The 27,500-nt window shown below is 43.1% G+C and overlaps 1 protein-coding gene across 1 annotated transcript in view; it reads right to left on the bottom strand.

Moving 5' to 3' along the window:
• Positions 1-27,500, bottom strand: part of LOC138951011 (talin-1-like) — a gene marked incomplete in the record, with an annotated part of 92,139 nt that overhangs the window by 20,954 nt on the left and 43,685 nt on the right. Inside the window, 12 exon segments of the mRNA XM_070322705.1 lie at positions 10,055-10,180; positions 11,910-12,093; positions 13,261-13,427; positions 14,644-14,790; positions 15,858-15,977; positions 16,627-16,728; positions 18,216-18,362; positions 19,009-19,179; positions 20,474-20,708; positions 23,145-23,326; positions 23,476-23,616; positions 24,165-24,326. Coding sequence (XP_070178806.1) covers positions 10,055-10,180; positions 11,910-12,093; positions 13,261-13,427; positions 14,644-14,790; positions 15,858-15,977; positions 16,627-16,728; positions 18,216-18,362; positions 19,009-19,179; positions 20,474-20,708; positions 23,145-23,326; positions 23,476-23,616; positions 24,165-24,326 — 1,884 coding nt within the window.

Below are 27,500 nucleotides of genomic sequence, written 5' to 3'. Positions count from 1 at the left end.
AAAAAAACAACAACAAAACACACCCTGCAGACACTATTGATTGTTGGTATGTGTCCAAGTTATAACAGGCTGTTATTTCATGTGGAAGCCTTCTCTGATCTGTGCCAGTCAATATTTGTCTCATATCCCCAGAAAAGACTGACTACCTTCTATTTCTTTGTACTCAGAAAAATTCTGATAATGAAAGCTCACTTCGGACAAAATTCTAAAAAAAAAAAAATTAAAGCTTTGTTTTATTTTTTTTTCTTCTGACATTTCCCACTTTTTGTTGCTCTCTTGAGACGCTGAAAAAAATGTACGATTCCGTTAAAATCTGGAGCTTTGAGTCTCAGAAAGTTCCAACACAATGTGTCTTGAGGAAAGAATGGCCAGGGAAAGAAAGCAACACAACAAAAACAAAACGAGGGGAAAAGTCCATGCAAATTTGACAGCTGCCGCAGAGCTCTGGTTTTTAATGCTTTCGGATGTTAAGTCTATGTTTGAGCTACAGTGGAACCCCCCTTTTAAGACCTCCACAAATCTGAGAAAACAAGGTCTTAACAACGAGGGAGTCTTAAAATGGGGGTAATTTTACAGAGGTTAAGAACAGAAAGTCTGAAAAAACAAGGTCTAAAAAAGAAGGCAGTCTTATATTGGGGGGTCTTAAAAAGGGGGTTCCACTGTACTAATCACTGTAGTAATCACTGTAGTAATCGCTGTATTAATCACTGCCCTTGTGGCTGAAAGAAAATCATGGGGGTAAATGTTAACCGAAAAATATTGCACAAATGTCATCTTAGCATAAATATTTGTGTGTGACAATCCAACATCAGAATGAAACATACATCTACACACTAAAACAAAACACACATCTACCAACTACCTGTATAATAACAGCTATAGTGATAAAACTATCTACCAACAAACAGTTTAATAATTAACAGCTAACAGAAATGTAACCACAGCAACCAACCCACACAACACAGTCAAGTTTATCCATTTATTTGGCACAGATACATCACAACATACCATCTGATTAAAAAATAAAATCATAATACACCACATCTTTTGACGGACACTGATAAACGTCACCGACTGACAAGACTGTTTTCCGACTGCTAAATATCTAGCACACAATAATATGTCCCATCGATATGTCTTGACTATAAAATTCACAACACAAAAAACACAAAAACACAGAAATCGCAAACTAATCAACAATAAAAAAAATTCTACACCACAATACTGAAATGTATTACACAAAAATAAATCCATTTCTGATACTTCCAACAAAACCACAAAAACTTTTCTACTGAATGGAAAGAAGACAAATGAAGCCGTTAAAACACAAAAGAGAAACTCAAACAAAAGTGTCAAAGACAAATAAGAGAATTTCATTTCCTTTTACTATTATCTATTTGCTGAAAATGTCCTCCCTCCCCCGTGGAAAGCTAGCAGCAAAACAGTTGCGCCAACAATATCATTTCACAACTATGAAAACCTTATTTTTAAACTCAATGTAGCATCATCTTTCTTCAATCAAAATGACCTTAATTTCTTTGTGGAGTTTAAAAAACCGCGTGTCAAATCAATAAATATTATCAAAAGTACTTTTCTTTTTATACATAACGGTAAAAATAAATTTAAAAAATAAAAAAAATACATGAAAGTTTTCACAACATTGAAAGGCACACGCCTTCCCCTAAAACCAGTGTGACTCGCCAGCGATCTCTGATCTGGCCCGGTGTAGGATCCGGTCCGGTCCCCCCTCTGAAGTAGTCCCCCGGGGGACCAATTCGTGGCAAAAACTGCTCTATAATGGTCCCCCCTTAGACATCCAGCCTCGTTTTTCTTAGGCATTCAAGCCATTTTCAATCTATATCTTCGTCCGGTATTATGAACTGCACAGACAGCAATCTCTTTGTTTGACTATATTTTGCAGAAAATAAAATAGATCTGATTTATAATGCCGTTCAAAAGAAAAATCACATGAAATAAAATGAATAATAAATAAATACTGATAAGAAGAAATGAAACCAGTCTCTGATTCTTTCCTTTCTTTTCTCTGAAATTGCTGGTAACATTACTAACATTGTAACAAGAAAAACGAGGCTGGATGTCTAAGGGGGGACCATTATAGAGCAGTTTTTGCCACGAATTGGTCCCCCGGGGGACTACTTGAGAGGGGGGACCGGACCGGATCCTACATTGGTTGTGCAGGGGATGATCCACCCTCCACTTGGTCACATACCATTGACATCAACAGTCGAGCTTCTCACTGTGCACACTGGGAATTTTCTGATGAATTAATTTTGCAAAAGCTACTGGTGGTTTTTTTCAGAACTTATTTCATCAAGAAAATTCTAACTCACAACAGCAAGCTGACATGGTGTTGAATTTTGTATATGACCAATTGCAAGGTTGTTTTGATATCCCCTGTCGAAGCCTGGCTATATCTGAGACAGTGAGAGAGAGACAACCAGAGAGAGAGAGAGAGAGAGAGAGAGAGAGAGAGAGAGAGAGAGAGAGAGAGAGAGAGAGAGAGAGAGAGAGAGAGAGAGAGAGAGAGAGAGAGAGAGAGAGAGAGAGAGAGAGAGAGAGAGAGGGAGAGAGAGAAAGCGAGAGAGAACAGAGAGAGAGAGAGAGAGAGAGAGAGAGAGAGAGAGAGAGAGAGAGAGAGAGAGAGAGAGAGAGAGAGAGAGAGAGAGAGAGAGAGAGAGAGAGCGAACGAACTTTATTACTCAAGGATGGAGATTTTACTATCTGAGAGAGAGAGGCAAGCAGAACAAAAAATAGCAGCCAATTTTTGCCACATTTCTCTGATCTATTTGTGCAAGGTCTAACTGCTTGTGCTGATTAAAATAAAACTCCTGAGCATCGTACTGCAAAACCTACATCGATCGCTGTCTTTGGCAAAACAAACTCTGTACAGATTCTTTGGACATTATTTCAGCACACACACAGATGGTGAAGTTATTGTGAACATCAGAACAATGATCTTATATTACAAACAAAGGGACATAAGCACTGTACATGTAGGCATAGTCCTTAGATCAAGACTACGGTTTTAGATCAAGACTGTGGTTTTACAAATAACCACACAAATACAAACAATGTTAGTTTGTTACAGGGTCGGATCAATAATGTCCAGTCAGAGATAGAAACTTGTGATCGTCGGTGTAAGAGCGCCTTAATGAGGAACAATTGAGCTTGCGACGATCATCCTTTCTTGACGATGAAAGTTGTTTGCTCATTTCAATGCTCGATATTCCCTCCGGTGCCAGGAGACTGTTTCCACGTAACTCTCACTTACTCTTGTTGTCTATATTTAGAGCGCTTACGTCCCTTTGTTTGTTTCGATCTTGTCAATAGTGGTCTGCCTGAAGGGTTATGATTATCAGAGCAATGGTTGAGTATCCCGGATAGTATCCGTCTCTCGGTTTAGTGCTGATACTGATAGTAACCTTGACCTTGAAAGTATCCGCCTCTCCATGGGGACGGGTCTCTGCTGCGGTCTATGGGGAGATCCATGCGATAAAACCGCTGAACAAACAGAAAAGACCGTTGTCAGTCTCCTCAGGTCTATCCCATCCACACATTACATGTGATTCATAAATTCTGATGTTGCCGTATCCTAGCATACACCACAAATTGTCTATCTCATAAAAAAAACTTTTCTGAACTTTCACTTTGTCTATTTCTTAAAAATGGTGTTATGAACCTACATTCACCTGTGCCTCATTGTATTTTTCAGATTTAAGATAGAGCAGGAAACTGATGAAACATCAAGAAATTCTGAAAGTTTTTAACAATGAAATCATATTTCCAAGCAGTCTACTGATAAATACTAAGAATCAACTAATTAAAATGTATTCTCTTTTTTCAAATTAAGTCCATGAAAAAATGGCAAGACAAGCTATCAATGCGGTAATTAGTTAAGCATTCACTCAACCTTGAGTTCGTTACAAAAATATATTTACAGATTCCTTTTTTTTTCTTCATTTAATCTGACACTCAAATCTTCAGGATCATTTTCTTCCCCAGGTGATATCATAATGGCACAAAAATCACATTTATTCAACATTTATGCATGACGAATATTTGTAAGGACATGGGCTCATGCTGAGTCTAGATGGTAGAGATGCATTCAATCAACGTCTGTGTAAGCGACGACTACCCTAGGCTTGCAAAAGTCTGTTATAGTGTCTGTTTAAACAGTTGTCAACAATACCAGGCGTGCATCAAACACAATACGGCGTGCGAGTGGAAACCATGTGCAACGTTCAGACCATCCGTGACGAAAAATGCCGAGTCAGCATACCAACTTGACGCACTGTCTGTGATCATGGATGTCCGCAGTGTGTTATAGGTGCCTTAGTTACGAGCCTCACCAAAACATATATACCGAATTTCCACCGGATCGAAACGCGAAGGAATCTGAAAAGTGCCACAGGAAAGAACCACATCACAGCAGTGCTAAAACTAAAGTCACAGGTAGATCAAAATTAATATAGCAGTTTGTTGTCTATTAAACCCCCCCCCCCCCCCCCCCCCCAAAAAAAAAAAGTTGTCGATCATCACTTAGACAAGTTGCATTACAGGAGAAAAAAACACTTTTGGGATCTCCGGTTTTAAGACCTACTGTTGATTAAGATTCTAGTGTTTTGTTTGTTTGTTCGTTCATGGGCTGAAACTCGCCATTATGAGTGTTTCGGCAGGGAAAAATGGAGGTTGGACCATGAGGAGGAGAGTTAGTAGGGGTCTCCGAATCATCAACAACAACACTCACGCATGCACAAACTGGCTAACAGAAGGCTGTGGGAATGTTCATGCTACTAATCAGCTAAAACAGTGATACCTGCAATGTGAATCTCCTCCCATGAGAGAACACCTCCCAAGTAAGGACACCTTCTGTTGACCCTTGGTCTACATACATGACCTAACTTCGGCGAAACCGGTTCATAGTCGCTTCTTTGTGCGTTGTCGTCTCTTGTGAGTACATTGGTTATTTGATTCAAATATGCCGGTCACCAAAGGCCACCTGAAATGTGGGGACACTATTGGCTGGTTTCACGGTTGTTCATTCATCACAGGTACCACTGTACTGTATCAAGCACTAAGGGGAGCTAACCTACCTAAAGCACTATCATAGGGGAGCTAACCTACCTAAAGCACTATCATAGGGGAGCTAACCTACCTAAAGCACTATCAACTGCAGATGGTTTTCCTGTATTTATCCTCTTCCTCATTTTCTGTCCACACCCTGCACAGTTCTCTTCATTCTCCTGTGCTATAGAATTCAGTGGGAAAAATATTTTTCTTTCTTGATACAAACTGCAACGGACACATACAAATACTGAACATTTTTCTACACCTGCCATTCCCCCTCCTCTCTCTCACTCACACACACACACACAAACAGTAAGATAAGCACATTCAACTCCTGGTTTTAAGCTACTGGATGCTCTGTTGTGTACAATGATGTTCTGTCCTCTTCCAGGAAACCTCTTGCTTGTAAAGTCAGTATACCTTTGTTCAAACTTGTGCATGGCTTGGAAAGGTTCCATTGAATTAATAGGCTCACATAGACTAACAGTACTTTTGCACTACGGTATCATCCATAGTAACATTAAAGTTTCATCAAAATCAACCTTGTGCGTGTGTCTGTATTATTCCTGCTTCTCTTTCTCAAAAATTCTTTCTGACACTAATGCCCTCCTTGTCCTACCGACGTCAGTAGACATTAAGTGCAAGTGCGACATTCAAGAATTAAAACAAAATCCAGTCTGGATCAATATAATATCAATAAAATCATATTAATGTGGCAAAAATATATGGCTGTTGAATTAACCGCACAAACAAAGAAAGAATAAACAATTCTTGAACGCATACACAAAACATGAATAAACAATTTCAGTAACTTAGTACTTAACACAAAGAAACAAAACAGTAACAGTGCAAGACAGGTAAAAGTGCTAAGACGCAATTAAAACTGAAGTTGGATTGTCACACACAATATTTCCGTATAAACCCCCCTTCAAAACAAAGAGAAGTCCAGGACTCACCTTACATTTGAGGGATTCAGCGAAAGTCAAAAGCGCTGTCGATCTTCTAACGCACAAAAGCGGTTTGAAAGGCAGGCGATAAGGAACAAAGAAAACTCAGCGCTCACACCTACAGGCATGTCTCTGTCTATAGACCAGTTCCGGAAATAACTACGGGATTTTATATTTGTCTGAGCAAGAGTTGCGCCCCTTCCAAACACTGAGGCCAATATTAACTGCTTGAACGCGGATTCAGTCGATCATGACATCACAGCGAGTGGTAAGCTCCAATGAGAATATTTTCGAAAGAAGAGGTCAACGTATTAAGCGAACATTTCAAATCAATCACATTGATGTCTTGAATCAAAAAACAAGAAAGGTAAGTTTTTGGAACGTCTAATTTAGGACACAACAAAACATTACAACCACAGGTACTTGGATCCGAAGATCTTTACAGTAGCCAGACAGACAAACACCTTTAAAGTACCTGTGATTCTAATGTTTTGTTTTAAATAAATAAATGAAACGTTCCAATAACTTACCATTCTTATTTTTGATTCTGAATTTTGGAACATCAGCAGTCTATCTGTTTTTCAATTTCTCATCATTGATGTCATGATCGCTAATTAGTCTGCATATCATCGGCAATTGTTCGGCTCACTGTTTTAAAGGGGGGCAACTCTTCCATAGCCAATAAAAACCTGACAGGTTATTTCTGAATATCGTCTATTATCTCAGGAGCATTGGGAGCGAAAGATCAATACAAAATCATAGAGGAAATGTTGAGGAAGAAAACGTCTACTTAGGCATTATCCAGCTATCACTTTGAGCAACCATAAAATAAAATTTAAAAAAAAAACACTGACCGAAGTTGACTGTGAAAGAGGGGTACTTTTAATACAAATGGGCTGTTGGTCCATCACTTGTACAGTTAACTAGATTCAAGTTCGTTTTTACTCAGGAGGATAATATATAATAATCACGTATGACCCAAGAAACAAAAATTAATTAAACAAAAACAAAAAATGAATTTGTAATTTTAATACTTTTTATTTTGAAAGTTGCTCAAATAGGTATTGACTACTTGAAAGGAAAAGATGACATCTCTGACTCTAGTTAATACTGGTCACTTCATTCAAAAAACTGATTGTTAGTCTGTTACTCAAAACATGCAATCCTTCTCAGGTTCCTTGTCTGCATCTTTGAAATGAAGTCATTTTGGGCTGGATAAGTAATCATTTTAGGAATGGCTTTTTCAGGATAAATCCAAGAGTAAAGGTCTATATCAAACCCCTTCCTTGAGTGTGAACTGGTTTACTGATCAACATCTCATCTCATATAAAAAATTATTTACATATCATAATCACCACACATTAATTCACAGAGCTTTGCAGGTCTTGATTTCATTAAATCTCTGCAAATCAAAATACTAACTTGTTCTCACAGGTTAATTTGCTGTCTTTTCAGATTGACATTTTGATTTGAAACAAACACCAACAAAGATTAGTTGGATCTGGATCTGGATGCCCACTGTATGTTGTTTGTGGGGTTTACGTCACAGGAGCCGATTTTGGCTATAGGTGACGCCTACAGCTTTAACCACCTTGGCTACAGCTTTAACCACCTTGGCTACAGCTTTAACCACCTTGGCCACAAGGGATGGCCTATGAAAGGAGAAATTCCAATACGCAGTCTGCTGCGAGCTGAGAAGGACGGCAAGATGAGTAGCGGTCATGCAGTGTTAACACACGTAGCACACAGCTTGCGTCTTGTTCTGGTTATGGCTACAACGCATTCTCCGGCAGCGCACAAGTCTGCCTCAACTTCAAGCAGGTAGTGGGGAAAAAAGCATAGCACTGGAACGGGGGCGGGAGAATGATAGTTGGAGTGGGAATTGGTGGGTGGGGGTGGGGGGGGGGGGGGGGGGGGGGGGGGGGGGTGTATGGGCCTGGGCGAGTAAAATGTGTGTGTGCTCATACTCCTGAATAAGATAGATCTTCCACAATATCCGTGGGAGTGGAGTCAGTGTCTAGTGTGTGAACAGCGCCTGCTTGTCTGCAGCAGTGCTCATTTTATAATGTTTGTAAAATGTTCACAAACAAACTCTCCTAGAAACAAGACCTTCACTTACAGAGAGAGAGAGATGGGGGGAGGTGGAGGGGGGGGGGGGCAGAGAGAGAGAGAGAGAGAGAGAGAGAGAGAAGAAAAGAGAGGGGGAGGGAGGGAAAGAGAGGGAGACAGACTGAAAGACAAAGAGGAAGCCAACTTCTAACAAATCTGAATGATGGATGTGTTTTATTATGATATGACAAAACTGAAACGTATGAAGAAAGAGAGGGCAAAATGTCTAAAACACAAGTTCACGCAACTGGGGTGAAATAAAACACAAGATACTACAACAAAGGACTGAGTCAAACAGGGAAATTATTCTTCAACTAAAGAACAAAACTATGACTAAGAAGACAGTGAAAACAAAAAAATCATTTAAAAATAGTACATGAAAAAAGAAGGAGAGAGGACATGCTGTTAAAACAGCAAAATCTACTACGGTATTTCCAAGTAGGGCAGGGGACAGCCCAGGGTAAAACAAGATGGCAGGGACATGAACATCACATGAGTTAATAAGGTCAATGGGATTATGCCCCCTCTATTTCTCCCATAGCTTAACAATTCTGCCTTAACTGCACACAAACTTGCGCAGCGGGGATTGGGGTAACGGACACGCGACAGTGTTCTTCCCGTCTTGAAACGGCAGAAAGTTAAGAGGATGTCAAATGGAAAGCAAAGAGAGAACAAAAGACCTTGTCACGGCAGTAATGGCAGTAAACTCAAACTGTCAGCTTAAAGGCACACAGTTCTTCCTGTGTTAACAATGGGGTCAATGATCTCTGCACTGGCCGGGCTTCACACACAGGGGGAGACCATCCCTCCACTTGGTCACATTGCAAAATTCAACTGCCTGGCAGCTTCCAGCCAAAAGTGAAATTTTGTTTCATGGATTCTTCTTCTTCTGCGTTCGTGGGCTGAAACTCCCACATACACTCGTGTTTTTTGCACGAGTGGAATTTTACGTGTATGACTGTTTTTTACCCTGCCATTTAGGCAGCCATACGCCGTTTTCGGAGGAAGCATGCTGGGTATTTTCGTGTTTCTATAACCCACCGAACTCTGACATGGATTACAGGATCTTTTTCGTGCGCACTTGGTCTTGTGCTTGCGTGTACACACGGGGGGTGTTCGGACACCGAGGAGAGTCTGCACACAAAGTTGACTCTTGAGAAATAAATCTCTCGCCGAACGTGGGGACGAACTCACGCTGACAGCGGCCAACTGGATACAAATCCAGCGCGCTACCGACTGAGCTACATCCCCGCCCCGTTTCATGGATTGATAGCACTGACTGACACTGAGGGTAAACTACACAATTAATCTGTCTGAAAATGTCCACCCTACATAGAAAGCAAGGACATAATTATGACGAGCGTACCTGAGTAAGTGAAGTCTAATTGTGGTTTTATCGACCACAATGTCGAGAGGAAAGGGATTACGTGCCTCGCACCAACACGTCTTCACAGGATGAAAACCATTCGTTCAGTGACGTATTCCCGCGTTTCATCTCACGTGACCCATTCCTCTCGGAATTGTGGGAAATAAAACTAGGATGTTGAGTTTTAGTATATGTCCAAGTTGAGGGATGGTCCTAACCCAAGTGCTGGCCAGATCTGAGACGGTCAGGATGGTCCTAACCCAAGTGCTGGCCAGATCTGAGACGGTCACGCACATAGTTTACCCGGGAAGGACTGTGCCTTTAAAAGGAACGTTTGATGAAGACAATGCCCTTAGTATGCCTGAGAGAGGGATAGCAAGAGAAGGCAAAAGATTGTGAAAAGCAGAAAGCCGGGATGAACTCAAATGGAAAGAGCAAGGGATTTTGTGGTGAAGTAACAGCAGTAAACTCAAAACTGTCAAGAATATTTGATGAAGACAATGCCCCTAAGTTTGCGTGAGAGAGGAAGAGAGAGTTGTCTTACCTTGGCGGAGTCTTTGAGGTGCAACATGGCCGGATCACTAACGGGCTTTCCTGACGCGTTTTTTGTGGCACTAATCAGATCGGACAGCGCCGAGGCGACGTCTTTGACGGCGTTTATGAGCAACACCTGAAGGTTGCCGCGAGGAGGGAGAGAGAACAGACGTCACAGGTCAACGGCATGCCAGTTTCATTCACAGTCATTGTGTGTCGCACGCTTCTCCCTCTACGCTCTCTTCTCTACGTTGGAACCCATTTTTTTAAGACCATTCAGACCCTAGTTATCCAGATTTTTGGTTTAAAACATCTGTAAATTTAGCTCCGTTTTAAAACTCCCTTCTTTTAAGACCTGGTTTTCTCAGCAAGTCTTAGGTCTTAAAAGGGGGTTTCACGGTATGATGGGTCTTAAAAAAGAGATTGTCTTAAATACGAGGTAAATTTACACTGTGGTGGTGTGCAGAGAAAGTGCTCAAGTGGGTGGGAACCAAGGGCTGGGTCGGATTGGTTAAAAAAGATTTTTTTTTTCTAGATTTCAACCAATCCGACCTAGGGCCTGGGTCCGACCCACTTGGGCACTTTCTTGTGCACACCACCCGAGAAGTGAGAGATGTAGAGGAACAAACGTTGACTAGTGTTTGTGGTTGAGTCACACACGACTAAGAAGCACAACACAGAGCCACCGACTAGACATTCAGGCACCAACACATCTCACTCATCTACTGTCAACTTGAACAACTTCAACGTTAGCATGTTAAAACGTCCTGTAACTATTTTGATGCATTTCAAAGTACCACAAATGTTGGCTAAAACTAAATCATATCCCAAATCAGTAAATATACATCTGCAGAACATTCCACGAGAAGAATCGCTATGATATACATTGAAAGCAATTATTTCTATAACAATACATTCTGAAGTATGATGAAAAAGCTCCATAAATACAACAAAAATTGATAATTACATCCTAAGCTATTTTTTTAAACATTAGTCTGTGATCTTAACATCCCCCCCCCCCCCCCCCAAAACAAAACAAAAAAAAACAATTGTCTGTATTTGAGGAAGATATATTCCATGGAAAGCTTTGGTTTCTCCCAGCAGTTGACACTGCCATTTACAAATTTACAAACTTCAAAACAACAAATCTTTTGATCCCAAATGTGACAATTTTCAGAATCTTGTGTCTTCCAGAGACTTGTCCTAAGCCCATGTTTCTCTGCACTCTCTGTTGTGTTAATCAATTCCGCCAACACTTCACCCCACAGTAAGTGCAATCATACAGGGTGGTGCTGCTAAAACTTGAGAACCAAAACCTACTCAAAATAAACACACAACATACAGCACCATGCTACAAGAGTGTTCACCTTTGTCACGGTCAATTCATTATCTATTAGAAAAAGGGGGCAGGACATGGACTGAGCGGGCTGTATTTATGATGCAAAAGGTAGAGAGTGGGATCAGAAGTGGGCATGCATGTGTGGGAGGGCAGTTATTTTCCTTTTTTGTTGGGGGGGGGGGGGGGGGGTGTGGTTATAGGGTGGGAGAAACATGGACTGCAAAGTGGACTGCAACGAAGACACCCATCGAGTTCAGGGGTTCAAACCATGACAAAGATGAACAAGCTCCTCGAAAAACGTCATGCAAGTTTGACGATTCAGTGCACACACACACACACAGCCACTACTTCACTGAACCACATCCAGATCTAGCCCCGTGCAACCTTCGTCCCCACACGGAAAGAACCTCATACCGTTCACTCTTCTTTCAGCGTGTGACACGACAGATGACTGCCACGGGGCTATATCAGTACGGTCATAACTGACAACACGGCAAGGCACAGCACACAACACCCGGACCCCTACCTGCGCCTCAGGCTGTTCGGGTCCCAGGGACCCTGCCCCTGTTTTGACCACGTCAGCCAGTCGCGTGATGGTCTTGACCGCCGCCTGGGCCGCCGCTGCTAGCTGCTCCTGATTGGACGCTGCTCCCGCTACCAGCGTTTTGGTGTCCTCCACCAGCGCCTTGGCTGTCTTCAGGATGTTTTCTCTGATAAACCACACAGAGTAGGGATGAGAACGGAGAATGGCTTTACAAGTTTCAAAATAAGAAACAAATGTCAAGATACACATGGACTTTCTTTTGGTTACTTCCACCAACGCCTAGGCTGTCTTCAGGATGTTATTTCTATTAAACCACATATTGTTGTGTCATTTTTACATTCAGTCCAAAAGAAGACAGAATCCTGTGTCTGATCAATGTGATGTTTGCAAGCTGACAAGCGTGAAACTAATCGTACACCATGTCTGACTAATCAGCACCGATCAATTTTCTTTATTGTGTCTCCTTTACACATCTGGTGCAAACGAAATACGTCTCTCTCTTCTCCCCTGACCTACTCTTAATCCCCACCGCCCCCCCCCCCCCCCCCCCCTCCCTTTCTCCCCGTCTCTCTGTGTGGATGTAAACAGCAGCTCTCACATGTTCATTCCACCCCCCCTCCCGGCGCATTTGAAGGCACGAAATCCGAAACAATCAAAATAAAACATACACGTCTGCAATTACCATTCAAGTGTTACACATTCCCAGGGTTCCTGCAGGGCAGAGCTGATACAATTCAAGGAGTTTTCAAGGACATTTCCAGGACCAAATAAATGCTTTTCAAGGACATGATTTTCCCCAAATTAATGCAAAGCACCAAGCTTACCTTCAGTTTTTCAAGTCATCAAGTTTCTGGTGAATTTCTATTAGTCATTCCGTAGTTGTTTCCCTTGCCAACTTCCGGGAAGGGAAGCAACTACGGGTGACTAGTAATAGTTCATCTGCTTTCGTTTTCACTCGATCTTTTATTCTCCCAAAATGTGTACTGTATTTGACGAAAAAAAAGGGGGTTGCATTTTTTTTTAAATAAGACAAGCTGCTGACGAAATGTATAGACAACAATTTGGAAAAATCAAGTACTTTTCAATGACTATTTAACAAAACTCTATTTTCAAGCACTTTTCAAGGCCTGGAAAAGGTTTTCCAATTTTCAAGGAGTTTTCCAGGGTTCAAGGACTCTGTACGAACCCTGCATTCCTCTGGTCAGCAAAAGTCTACACACCCCCCCCCCCCACACCCCCCTAAACACCCTCCTCCCCTTCTGCCATACTCAAATTGGAAGATCCAGGTGTGTATTTTGCACCTGAGCGTTACACTTGTGAGCTAGACACTGACCTCTGGTCAGCGAAAGTCTCGTCGCCCTCTGGGTTAAGGGTGCCGGCCGTGGCGAACATGATTGTGGTGTCAAGGTCACCGATGATGCCGCTGACCGTGGAGGCAGCGTTGATGCACGCCTGCGTTCCTCTTGCACCTGCCTGCAGCGCTGCCAGCACGTACGATACCTGCCAAAGGTGAGAAAACAACCTGTCTGTCAGCCGTGTGACTGTGACGAGGTGAAACATGTGACAACAGTGGTACAGTGGTACCTGTGATGACAGGACACCCTTGGGACCAGGCTAAACGTGTCCCTACATTGCAGGTGGCCTGCCATGACAGGTATATTTTGGTAGAGATAATAGACAAAGGGACCCCAGAATGTGTCCTTTTAAGGGAGGTGTCCTCTCATGAGAGGGGCCACACATGGCAGGTACCACTGTCCTTTAGCTCATGTTGCTCATGTTTGTATTTCTATAGCCATTGTTCTCTCCTTTTTTTGCCCCTTTTACAAATACCTGTATGCTTTTGACATACGTTGTATTCGTCCGCCAAATCGCATCTTACACTGTTTTTTAAGGGCATGTTTATAAGCTTAGCATGTTGTGATCCATTGTTTCAATTGATTGTAAGCGGCATTGTTCTTCGTAATTGTTTGAATAAAATACCAAGCCTCCAAAATCTGAGAAAATCAAGGTCTTAGAAAGATAGGAGTGTTAACCCATGGCCTCCTACAGAGCTCAGTATCACACATTGGATAATCTGTATTCAGATCCTGTAACATCCGCAAAATTGATTTTGCTCTTCGATGCCGGCACGGCATGAGCAGATGAGAGCGAGCCTTGCTTCATTAGATTGTTCCATTAAACCTCACGAGAACTGCACAGGAGACAGTAGTGTTGTTATACCAGTCTCGGAAAACAAAAGGTCAGGCGGACCTGGATCAAACATATGTAGGTCTTAAGGTCCTGGCTCAGCCTGCTTAGTAGACAAATTGTTTGTTTTTTGTTTCTTTGTTTGCTTAACGCCCAGCCGACCACGAAGGGCCTTATCAGGGCGGTGCTGCTTTGACATATAACGTGCGCCACACACAAGACAGAAGTCGCAGCACAGGCTTCAAGTAGACAAATTGATGGTGAGAAGACTTTGTACATGTCCAAACTATCAGACGGTCGACCCTCCAGGGGTCAGACCATTATGTGTCAGATCAAAAAAGTACGGGTAAATGACAGCAGACCTAGGCCTGGGAACAAGGCAGAGACAGCATGGTTGTGTGCGAGGGGAGACAAACGGTTGAGTGTACAGAGGTCACTGTCAATCCCAATCCCACACAAAGCCTGGTACCTTGTAAAGTTATGATGTTGCGCTATATAAATGCTCATTTATTATTATTATTATTATTACCTTTTCACTGATGGTGCGCGCATGGTCACACAGGTCTCTCTGTGCGTAACTGTCAGACGGGTTGGCCTGCAGGTTGCCCGCATCCCCCACCACCTCGATACAACTCTTGCCCAGGTCTTGTACCGTCGTACGGATACGTCCTGCAATCTGTGGATAAAACAGCGTGGATATTATAAAGAGGTTGCCCGCGCCCCCCACCACCTCCATACAACTCTTGCCCAGGTCTTGTACCGTCGTACGGATACGTCCTGCAATATGTGGATAAAACAGTGTGGATATTATAAAGAGGTTGCCCGCATCCCCCACCACCTCGATACAACTCTTGCCCAGGTCTTGTACCGTCGTACGGATACGTCCTGCAATCTGTGGATAAAACAGCGTGGATATTATAAAGAGGTTGCCCGCGCCCCCCACCACCTCCATACAACTCTTGCCCAGGTCTTGTATCTCAAACTGTGGATATAACAGTGTACATGTAATAACTATGTTGGATGGAGTGATTGCTTCTAGACTTATCATGAGACACCGGAAATAACTCCTGTATCTCATCTCATCTTCTTCTGGATTCCTCAGCTTCTCTTACTCTCAATGGTGTGAGTTTTGCGTGCCACACCTTTCAGTTTATGGTGTGTTTTTACCCTGCCACAGGAGTAGCATGACACTGTCTTCCAAAGTGAGTGTGCTAGATATCTGTGAGGTTCAAGTCCCTAGACTATTGCTGCAAACTCGGGATCTTTAACCTGTGCTTTGCTTCTTTTTGCTTGCATTTGCATGGGAGGGTGGTAGGATTCCCTCTGCTTACTCTGCACTGAATGTTGACTTGGAAACACACACACACACACACACACAAAAACACACACAAAACAGGCATACCTGAGCTTTGTACCCACACCCAATAGCGACAAACTGGTTACAAAGCCAGCACGCTACCCAGTGAACAATGGACCCACCCCACAAACCCCTGTATCTGACCCACCCCACAAACCCCTGTATCTGACCCACCCCACAAACCCCTGTATCTGACCCACCCCACAAACCCGTGGATCTGACCCACCCCACAAACCCCTGTATCTGACCCACCCCACAAACCCCTGTATCTGACCCACCCCACAAACCCCTGTATCTGAGCCAAGAATGTAATGCTTGTGAAAACAAGGTGGGGAGGGAGGGGGCGGTCAAGACACTGAGAAGCCGAGTAAGACAGGAATACTCACATCAGAGTTATTCGTGGCGGCGGCAGCCCCACAAGAGGCGTTGGCCAGCTGGTTGAAATCACGAGTCAGCTGATTGGCCAGCACGCCCAGCTGTCCAACGTTCGTCGTCGACTTGCCGATCTGCACACAGATATGGAGATATTAGTTAGTAGAATGTTATCTCTTTCCCCGTCTCTCCTTCTCCATCCCCCTTTTTTTTCCTCTCTCTCTGTCTGTCTCTCTACGTGTGTGTCTCTCTCCATCTGTCTACGTGTGTGTCTCTCTCCATCTGTCTACGTGTGTGGCTCTCTCCATCTGTCTACGTGTGTGGCTCTCTCCATCTGTCTACGTGTGTGGCTCTCTCCATCTGTCTACGTGTGTGTCTCTCTCCATCTGTCTACGTGTGTGTCTCTCTCCATCTGTCTACGTGTGTGTCTCTCTCCATCTGTCTACGTGTGTGTCTCTCTCCATCTGTCTACGTGTGTGTCTCTCTCCATCTGTCTACGTGTGTGTCTGTCTGTGTATGTGTGTGTCTCTCTCTCTAGACTATCCAGAACTAGCTCTAAGAAGGACCTTATGGACCCAATGCTAATATTCTTGCGAATTAAAGTTTTTGAGTTCAAGTTCTCTCTGTCTCTCACACACACACGCATAATCTGAATCAAACCGCATAATTAATCTTCCAAAGCAACCACACATCTGTAGCGACCACTTTTGCTTGGTCCCTTGGGTGGTTGTTGTCGACAGGTTGGATTGTAGTACAAACCAAGAAAGGGAGAAGTTGACTCACCATGTCCTGGGCGGTGCGGGCGATCTGTTTGGCCAGTCGCACCATGTTGGTCTGATGGTCCACGAACGACACGTGCTCGTTGATAGCGATTCGCTCCTCCGTCTGAAACAATTCACACATTCCCGCGTCATTTCCACTGAAATATGCTGTCACAATCCCTCGTCATTTCCACTGAAATACGCGGTCACCATCCCGGAGTAGTAAGGTGAGTGGAGAACGGCATGAGACACAGACAACGAAACAAAACAAACGAAGAATGAAAATCAAAAAACGAGAAAGAATAAACGTTAACAAGACTTCATTAAAAAAATTACAGATAGAAAAGAAACCAATCTAAGAGAAAAAAGCCTACCAAAGAGAAAGAACTAACGAAAGCAAAGAAGCCAAAATCAGAAAAAGAAGTGTTAGCCTAACCTAAGTGTTCTACCAAATACACTACTGCACATCCGTACGGTTTGCTGTTCCAGCCAGCACTAATCCACACACAGCACACACACATAATTCGCAAACCATTTAACCACGACTATGAACTTATTCATGTGCATCCCGAAACTCTTGTCACAAGTGTGCTCTGACTCAGCACATTCATACCCCATTTATTCCTGACACTCATTCCCCGTTTATTCGTAACACTCATACCCCGTTCATTCCTAACACTCATACCCCGTTTATTCCTGACACTCATACCCCGTATATTCGTAACACTCATACCCCGTTCATTCCTAACACTCATACCCCGTTTATTCCTGACACTCATACCCCGTTCATTCCTGACACTCATACCCCGTTCATTCCTGACTCTCATACCCCATTCATTCCTGACACTCATACCCCGTTCATTCCTCACACTCATACCCCGTTTATTCCTCACACTCATACCCCGTTTATTCCTCACACTCATACCCCGTTTATTCTTCACACTCATACCCCGTATATTCCTGACACTCATACCCCGTTTATTCCTGACACTCATACCCCGTTTATTCCTGACACTCATACCCCGTTTATTCCTGACACTCATACCCCGTTCATTCCTAACACTCATACCCCGTTTATTCCTGACTCTCATACCCCATTCATTCCTAACACTCATACCCCGTTTATGCCTAACATTCATACCCCGTTTATTCCTAACACTCATACCCCGTTTATTCCTGACACTCATACCCCGTTTATTCCTGACACTCATACCCCGTTTATTTTTAACACTCATACCCCGTTCATTCCTAACACTCATACCCCGTTTATTCCTAACACTCATACCCCGTTCATTCCTAACACTAACACTTGCGACATATGCACAGACTAGTCAGCTAAATGGGGCTGGGGCTGGACAATAGGCGATATTGGGACATAACTCTGTCGGGTTTGTATGGGTTGTGAAAGAGTGAATACCCTTGCTTTTCCTCTGACAAATAAATTCACACGTGCTCCTGTCCACGTGTTTCCAACACACCCCTTGTTAGTGATTGGCCCTTCCAATGTTTGTCCGGATAAAAGCCCATACTAATCTGACAAGAGTTATCTTCGGAATTCATAATGCTCTCTGTGCAAATATTTGCTGGCAGCGAACAGGTTTACCAACTGACCCGTGCGATGGATATGGAGATGCTGTCGATCATCTTGGTGACCACGCCTGTTCGAGAGAGCTCCTCTTCCAGCGTCTGCAGCAAGTCCTGCAGCACGTCGCGCATGTCATCCGCTGCGTTGTCGATAGACTGGTGCACCTGACCCGCCTGCAACGTGAAATGAAACACCAGTTACCATGGTTACCATGGTTGTTGCTGCAGCAGACCTGTCAACCCTTGTGAAGCCTCGAGTGTAGTATTTATATCTTGGGGGAAAGGTTCAGCATAGCAAAATAATAGTGTTGAAGTGTAGCATTTTCAAAAATTTGCATTCATGCCGTATTGCACAAGAATAGACATTTTTAATCAAGTCTTATGATAATGCCCATCAGAGAGTATCTGCAGTGCCATTTTTCAGTGTAGACCATGTTTGATGACCCATTGTGTGACCTATTTTTTATTTTATGCAATTTATATCGCGCACATATTCAAGGCGCAGGGATTTATGTATGCCGTGTGAGATGGATGTTTTTTACACAATACATCACGCATTCACATCGACCAGCAGATCGCAGCCATTTCGGCGCATATCCTACTTTTCACGGCTACACAGAGTTGGAAGCAGAAATTGGTACCAGGACTCACACAAAAAAGGGGAACTTTTGCATGCTTGCGATTATTTAAGCATAGCAATCTTTAGCTTGGTGTAGCAATTGCTCTCAAAATGTAGAATGCTATGCTGAAAGCGAAGCAGTTGGCAGCTCTGGGAATGCATTTACCTTCACCTTCACACAGACACACAGACTCCACCCACCTTGGGGTTACCGCCACCCTCCTTGGCAGCGTACATGAACTGCAGGGCCGACTCCGCCACGGTCTTGGTCAGGTCAAGCAGGTTCATCTGCTGCTTGGAGTTCATGGTCTTGGACGCCGTGCCGATCGCAGACTCTGCTAGCGGGTCGAAGTATGACGTTACTGTCGACACCTGTCACAGGAAAAAACGTCATTAGCTCAGCAAGTTTGTTTCAAGACTCACATCCCTGCGGCGAACTGCAGACGTTGTCACGGCAACAACCTTGACAGTCTAGCATGGCAACGGGAAAGCAGAAAAAGAAGAAGTTTCAAGACTCAAGATTTTAAAGAACAATTTCCTCTATTTTTGAGAAGCAAATAAGATCTTTAGTCTTGAAAAAGTGGAGTCCAGTGTGGCATCAAGAGGGTGTGTCTCACCCACCAAATGTTTGTTTTCTCCCTAAAATCTGTGCAGCACCCACTTGGAGTGGAAGTGTACCAACTGTCACCTACTTTCCTCGCTCAGTCGTCGGTCAGTAGTCGGCCCACTCCTTCCTTGCACATAGCCTGACCCTCTCCCTTCAATATCCCGCATTGCATTCTGACTTCTTCCTTTCTGGAATCACCTCTAGCTGATTCCTCTCTCTCTCTTTGAGTGTGTGTGTGTCTCTCTCGCACAAAAAGACACACACACACACACACACACAAAGACACACACACACACACACAAAAAGACACACACACACACACACACAAAGACACACACACACACAAAGACACACACACACACAAAAAGACACACACACACACACACACACAAAGACACACACACACACACAAAAAGACACACACACACACACACAAAGACACACACACATACACAAAGACACACACACACACACAAAGACACGCACATACACAAAGACACACACACACACACACACAAAGACACACACACATACACAAAGACACACACACACAAAGACACGCACATACACAAAGACACACACACATACAAAAAGACACACACAAAGACACACACATACACAAAGACACACACATACACAGAGACACACACACATACACAAAGACACACACATACAAAGACACACACACACACAAAGACACACACACACACAAAGACACACACACACACACAAAAACACACACACAAAAACACAAAAACACACACACACAAAGACACACACACACACAAAGACACACACACACACAAAAAGACACACACACACAAAAAGACACACACACACACACACACAAAAAGACACACACACACACAAAGACACACACACACACACACACACAAAGACACACACACACACACACTCAACTTTTCACAGATGTTCCTGTTTCGCATCTTCTCTGATATCAACCACCTCCACTCCCCGACTCAACACACACAGACATACCAATGGACAGACAGACAAAGACAGACGAGACAGACATCTCACACAAAACACAACCCTCACCAAGTGTCCGAGGTTCTCAGGCTCCTGTTTCGCAGCTTGTCGGATATCCTCCACCCTGTCGAGGATCTCGCGAGCGCTATTGATCATCTGTTCCTGGAAGCCCTTGAGCGTGTTTGTTTCGCGCGGCGCCAGGTTTTGTCTCAGAGCCTCCAGAGAGGCCTGGTCCAGCTCGCGGATGGTGCGGTTCAAGTTGCCGATGGCGCTGTCGCACTCGTTCTGACCCGGCGCGCTGTCCCTGTCACAAGGAAAGGGTTGTGTGAGTTTTCTCTGAAGAAGCAATGTGGCTGCCCTTTGTGACATGATGGGAGTCAAAGATATAGAAAGAAACAGATAGCCAAGCCACAGAGACATAGAGATATAGAAGAAGCAAACAGCCAATGACAAACAAGCAACAGACAGAGATATAGAAGAAGCAACCAGCCAATGACAAAACAAGCAACAGAGACATAGAGATATAGAAGAAGCAACCAGCCGATGACATAACAAGCAACAGAGACATAGAGATATAGAAGAAGCAACCAGCCAATGACATAACAAGCAACAGAGACATAGAGATATAGAAGAAGCAACCAGCCAATGACATAACAAGCAACAGAGACATAGAGATATAGAAGAAGCAACCAGCCAATGACAAAACAAGCAACAGAGACATAGAGATATAGAAGAAGCAAACAGCCGATGACAAAACAAGCAACAGAGACATAGAGATATAGAAGAAGCAACCAGCCAATGACAAAACAAACAACAGAGACATAGAGATATAGAAGAAGCAACCAGCCAATGACAAAACAAGCAACAGAGACATAGAGATATAGAAGAAGCAACCAGCCAATGACAAAACAAGCAACAGAGACATAGAGATATAGAAGAAGCAAACAGCCGATGACAAAACAAGCAACAGAGACATAGAGATATAGAAGAAGCAACCAGCCAATGACAAAACAAGCAACAGAGACATAGAGATATAGAAGAAGCAACCAGCCAATGACAAAACAAGCAACAGAGACATAGAGATATAGAAGAAGCAAACAGCCGATGACAAAACAAGCAACAGAGACATAGAGATATAGAAGAAGCAACCAGCCAATGACAAAACAAGCAACAGAGACATAGAGATATAGAAGAAGCAACCAGCCAATGACAAAACAAGCAACAGAGACATAGAGATATAGAAGAAGCAACCAGCCAATGACAAAACAAGCAACAGAGACATAGAGATATAGAAGAAGCAACCAGCCAATGACAAAACAAGCCACAGAGACATAGAGATATAGAAGAAGCAACCAGCCGATGACAAAACAAGCCACAGAGACATAGATATAGAAGAAGCAACCAGCCAATGACAAAGCAACAGAGACATAGAGATATAGAAGAAGCAACCAGCCAATGACAAACAAGCAACAGAGACACAGAGATATAGAAAGAAACATACAGCCGATGACAAACAAGCAACAGAGACACAGAGATATAGAAGAAGCAACCAGCCAATGACAAAACAAGCAACAGAGACATAGAGATATAGAAGAAGCAACCAGCCAATGACAAAACAAGCAACAGAGACATAGAGATATAGAAGAAGCAAACAGCCAATGACAAACAAGCAACAGACACAGAGATATAGAAAGAAACATACAGCCAACTAGTACAGTACAAACAAGCAACAGAGACACAGACAAACCGATAGAGAAAACAAAATGTGTACAATTTCCACAGACAGACCAATGCCAGGGTTGTTGTAAAGCCTCAGTCTTCGGTAACAGACACATACTTTTTTAATCTGACGCATTGGTCCCTTTCCCTTGTCACATTAAAGGCCTGGTACAAGCCAGAGTGCGCGTCTCAAACACGTGGACAGAAGCAGATTATTTTTCTCACTAAACAAGAAGAGCAAACGCTCGATCGAGTCACTTTCGCAGTTCTGAATATTATATGAGGCATCAGATGGACAGGAAGAAATTGCTATTCACAACACAATGAGTCACGTTCACATAAAATTTGAGCCCGGTCACTTTTATAGTTTCCGAGAAAAGCCCAACGTTAAGTTGTGTGTTGCCGAACAGAAAAGGCTAGTTATCTCCTTTGTTTTTCTGATAACGTTCGTAAAAGGCTACAGATGTAAATACTTTGATGTAAAGAATAATCCTACAAAGTTTCAATCACATCCGATGAACTTTGTCAAAGATATAAAATGTCTAATTTTTCCTTTGACGCTGACCTGTGACCTTGAAAAAGGTCAAAGGTCAACGAAACCATCGTTAAAGTGTAGAGGTCATTGGAGGTCACGACTAAACAAAATATGAGCCCGATCGCTTTGATAGTTTCCGAGAAAAGTCCAACGTTAAGGTGGTGTCTACGGACGGCCGGCCGGACAGACTAACACTGACCGATTACATAGAGTCACTTTTTCTCAAGTGACTAAAAACAAGGGTGTTCCCTCTTTCACAACCCAAACAAACCTGACAGAGTTATTTCAGAACACTGTCTATTGACCTAACTGATGGCTGGGTGATATAATATACCTATCAACCTAACTGATGGCGGGGTGATATAATATACCTATCAACCTAACTGATGGCTGTCACTAGTCTCTTGATGGAGTCAGACACTCTCTTGGAGTGTGAAGAGCAAAGCTGGTAGGTGGCGGGGTGATATAATATACCTATCAACCTACCTGATGGCTGCCACCAGTCTCTTGATGGAGTCCGAGACACTCTTGGAGTGTGAGGAGTAGAGCTGGTAGGTGGCGGGGTCGCGGGGGTTGACAGCCAGTTGCTTGGCGCCCTGCAGCATGTGACATGCCCCGTCCATCATGGCCCGGCCCGACAACACGATTGGCTCCTGGGCCTGGCGCGCCTGTCACACACATTGCTTTATTAAGTACAGCTGAACCTGGCTATAACAACTATTATAGGGGCCAACCTTAACTGAAAAGGTGAATTACATAGAAAAACTAAATTTTATCAAAACTTGCAACAAAGCAAGGATAGTACTCAAATAAGTACCTGAGGGCTGATCTTGGCGGGCCTACTGGCGAACTCAGGGGATGAAGCGAACATGGTCAGTTCCTCTACAGCGTCAGTCAGTGGTTTGGCCGCCTCGGCACACCGCCGTCGATTCTCCTCTGTGAAGTCACTGTCCAGCGCCTGCAACACCCACCACGTTGTTATACATCAACATTACTAGCATCTCACTCACATTAGCTGCCACAATCATGTCTTCAACTTACCCCGGCCTACAAACACGTGCATCTCACAACAGAATGAGAATAAGGCGATGCAACAGACGATGTTAAAAAAAACTCCAAATTGTTGTGGCACAGTTGCATCCCGCTTAAGGGTGACAAATAACAAAAGTTGATCAGTAAAAAAAACAAGATCCCGAAAAATCCACGGTGCACTGGCGATGGCCTGCAGTGATAGTTAAGCACGCATGTTTCCCAAAATCACATAACCTCAGGCAAAACACGTTGTCTACAAAGTGGTAGAGGGGGGAAAATGGGAGGAGAGGGGGGATATGGGAGGAGAGGGGGGATATGGGAGGAGAGGGGGGATATGGGAGGAGAGGGGGGATATGGAAGGAGAGTGGGGATATGGGAGAAGAGGGGGGATATGGGAGGAGAGGGGGGATATGGGAGGAGAGGGGGGATATGGGAGGAGAGGGGAGAGGGGAGGGAGGAGCACACAGAACTGACCTTGATGGCCTTGACGAGAGCGGCGGTGCTGTTTGCCACATCTTTGGCGCTCTGCACAAAGTGTCGCTTAGCAACGGGGTTGGACGTCTTGGAGGACGCCAGGCGACACGCGTTGCAGAGGGCAGAGGTGTGTTTGGCCACCACCGTCGCCGCCGACAACACCTGAAACATCCACACACCACTTGAAGCAAAACGTATAAGTAACAAGGAGGCTAAGACTACCGTTTTTTGGTTTTTTTTAGACATCCCATGTGGGATGATAGTTGATCATCACCTGGGAAAGGACATGCAGTACAATCTCCCCCCCCCCCCCCCCCCCCCCCCCTTTCTTTCTTCACCTTCTTCAACATTCGTGGGCTGCACCTCCTACGTACACTTGTGTTTTGCACAAGTGAGTTTTCACATGTATGACCATTGTCCCATGCCATTTAGACAGCCATACTTTGTTTTCAACCCTATTTCAAGACAAGACAAAAACTGACAAAATCAGTTCTTAAATAATAAGACAGTCTTTAAAAATCAATGTACATTTACTGACATGAACAGGAAATCCAAAAAATCATTGTAAGGTCTCAAAAGGGTGACGTCTTAAATTGGGTGGGGGGTCTTGCAAGTGGGGTGGGGGTGGGGTTCCACTGCTTATCAACATACATGAAGCAGTCAATTTGATCACGTCCTCTGTGATCATTGATCACATCCTCTGTGATCAGCAGTGTGACAGCTTTTTCATTCACCATGACTAACTTGTACGTCTAAACCATTGTGACATGCATCTTAGAATCAATCAGCTAAATACATGCACAACTTGTATAGTTTGTGTCAGAACAGTACGTAATGCACACACAATTAAACTACACATACTAAACATACAAGAACTAATCATTATGGTGAACTCTCTAAACTCTCTAAACTCTCTCTTCTTTAGGATTTATGGCCAACGTCAAAATCAGTTAAACACACATGCATGTTATACTAATTATAAAGTAAAGTGCTTGTGAACTAAGCTGTCTTGTTATCAAGAAATCTGACAAATCTTATTTTACCTTCGAAAAACGATGCTAATCCCAACACTCATGGTTTTACACTTATTGTTCACTTTTAAACACACTACATGATTTATTTCCAGTTTTGCTTCTCCATAGCAGAACTATAGTTTCTAAATGTGACCCTCCACCACGAAATGAGTCGCATGTCACCTCGCGCGGTTCTGCGCTAGGCTTAATATAAGTCTGGGGAGTGTCTGGTAACAGTGTGAGGGTCACCTTAGTCACAGGCTTATAACTCAAACAGTTTTCGCTCTTTTCTAAAACGGTTTTCACCACTGGATAGAGCATAAAAAACCCTTTAGGAAAATGTAAAAATATGAAAATCATGCAAAGGTGACATGCGACTCATTCCGTGGTGGAGGGTCACAAATGATCTTCAGCACATGTCACAATTTCAGTGAATGTAATTGTTTCATCAATCAGAACAACGACAAAAAAAGTAGATACAGTCATAACCACCAAGTGTGCATGATAAACACTTAAAGCCACACCTTAAAAGTGTTCACAAAAACACCTGTAGCCACAAGTACTGCCATGTTTATAACCACAACTCATAACAGTGACAACTTTTTTTGCTCAATCCAACACTGACCAAACAAACAGAACTCACGCAGTATCAGTCTCAGTGATAATGAAGCGAACGCTTCCAATATCAGGTGCTATATTATAATTGTGAGACTTTTCCACAAAATATTAAAGATTTGATAAATCCTGCAAACAACAAAAGTGGCAATAAAAAGAAATCAGCGAAATGTTCATGCATGCCACAAAAACAGCTCACAAAACCAGTTAGTCAGTCAACTTGCTTAAAATAATAATTCAAATTTGTTGCAAAAGCATTCGCAAAAAGAGTCAAATCATTCTGCAAGACGCTTAAGGTTTAATACAATAAAAATCTAAAATTAGGCTCACATAAAAATCTAGACTTGACAGAAAGCACAAGTGATAAAACACAACATAAGGCTTCAGTAAAAAGAGGCACGAAAGATTGCCCTATTCTTCTAATTAGTCACACCGCACAGAAATTGGGTCAACTTTAATCAGCTGTCAAACAGCCAATCATATACTGTTGTAACTTGTATATGTAACTGTAAACTCCTCAGTTCTTGTATAAGTCACATCACACAGAATAGTGGGTCAATTTGAATCAGCTGCCAAACACTCAGCAAGCAGCCGATCATTGCTTCACTTTGGATTTCCAATCATCTGATTTGGCCAAATCAAATCAAATCAAATCCATTTTTGGTCAAATCCTAGCCAATTTGGGCCAAATTTAATCTATTTTTGGGTCAAATCTAATCCATTTTGGCCCAACTGCTCCTGATTTTATCCTCTCACAAACATTCGCACCCCCCCCCCCCCCCCCCTCCCTATCAATCATTTCTATGCCTGCAACATAAAGACACAATCAGGTGAACAACAAGCACAGACGGAAAGCTGGTGAAGACAACAGGTGGAACACTGACCCACAAGTGAGAACAGCTGGGGAAGGGCAAAGCGGTGAAACACGGAGGTATGGTGGCAACGTACCTCCTCACTGCAGTGGTAAGGAGGCACCACAAGATAATCAGAATGACTAACAAGATAATCAGAATGACTAACGAGGTACACAAATGAACTAACAATTAACGACTAACAGTAACAAAGTCTTACCATTGACCTCAGAGCCCAGCAGGAATAATACTTAACAGAGAAACACAGCGTGTTAAGGTTAACAAATACTTTGCCCATATTCAAAACTTGTCTTGAGGTCAATATTGTAGACATGTCTTACGCTTTGCTCATCTTTCGTGAGACAACAGACAAAAGAACGGCATTGATGACGGAACTAAGGCTGATCTGTCCCCAAGTGTACCCGAACCAAATTCATTTTCATCTTGAAAAAACATACTTGTTTCAATCAACTTACAATCGTTTATTATGTTTTAAATTGATCTATCAATTTTTTTCGTTTGTCTTTTTGTTGTTGTTAATTTTTTTTTCTCTCATCTGTTGATCACTGTTCAACAAAAGTCATGCTGTCAGTTGAGCGTTTACTCATGCTGTTAGCAATAAGTGCAGACCATTCTCAAATAATGTCAGTAAGTTCTTGCACACAAAAAGCTTTTACAGAATCAAATGACCAGTCTGCAATAATCAGAAATTAAAAACAATCTTTCCAACGCTCACCTATTTCTGACTCTTCTTAGTGTGTGAGTGTTTTCTGTTGTCTGCTTTTCAGGCCGACATAATTAACAAAGAGCTAAATCGTATGAGGAGCGGATAGGGGTGGGGGTGGGGGTGGGGGGGG

The sequence above is a fragment of the Littorina saxatilis genome, linkage group LG16 (genome assembly GCF_037325665.1).
Source record: "Littorina saxatilis isolate snail1 linkage group LG16, US_GU_Lsax_2.0, whole genome shotgun sequence".
Classification (NCBI taxonomy): Eukaryota; Metazoa; Mollusca; class Gastropoda; order Littorinimorpha; family Littorinidae; genus Littorina; species Littorina saxatilis.
The sequence above is the reverse complement of the archived record's forward strand: the minus strand, read 5'-3'. Positions and strand labels throughout refer to the sequence as shown.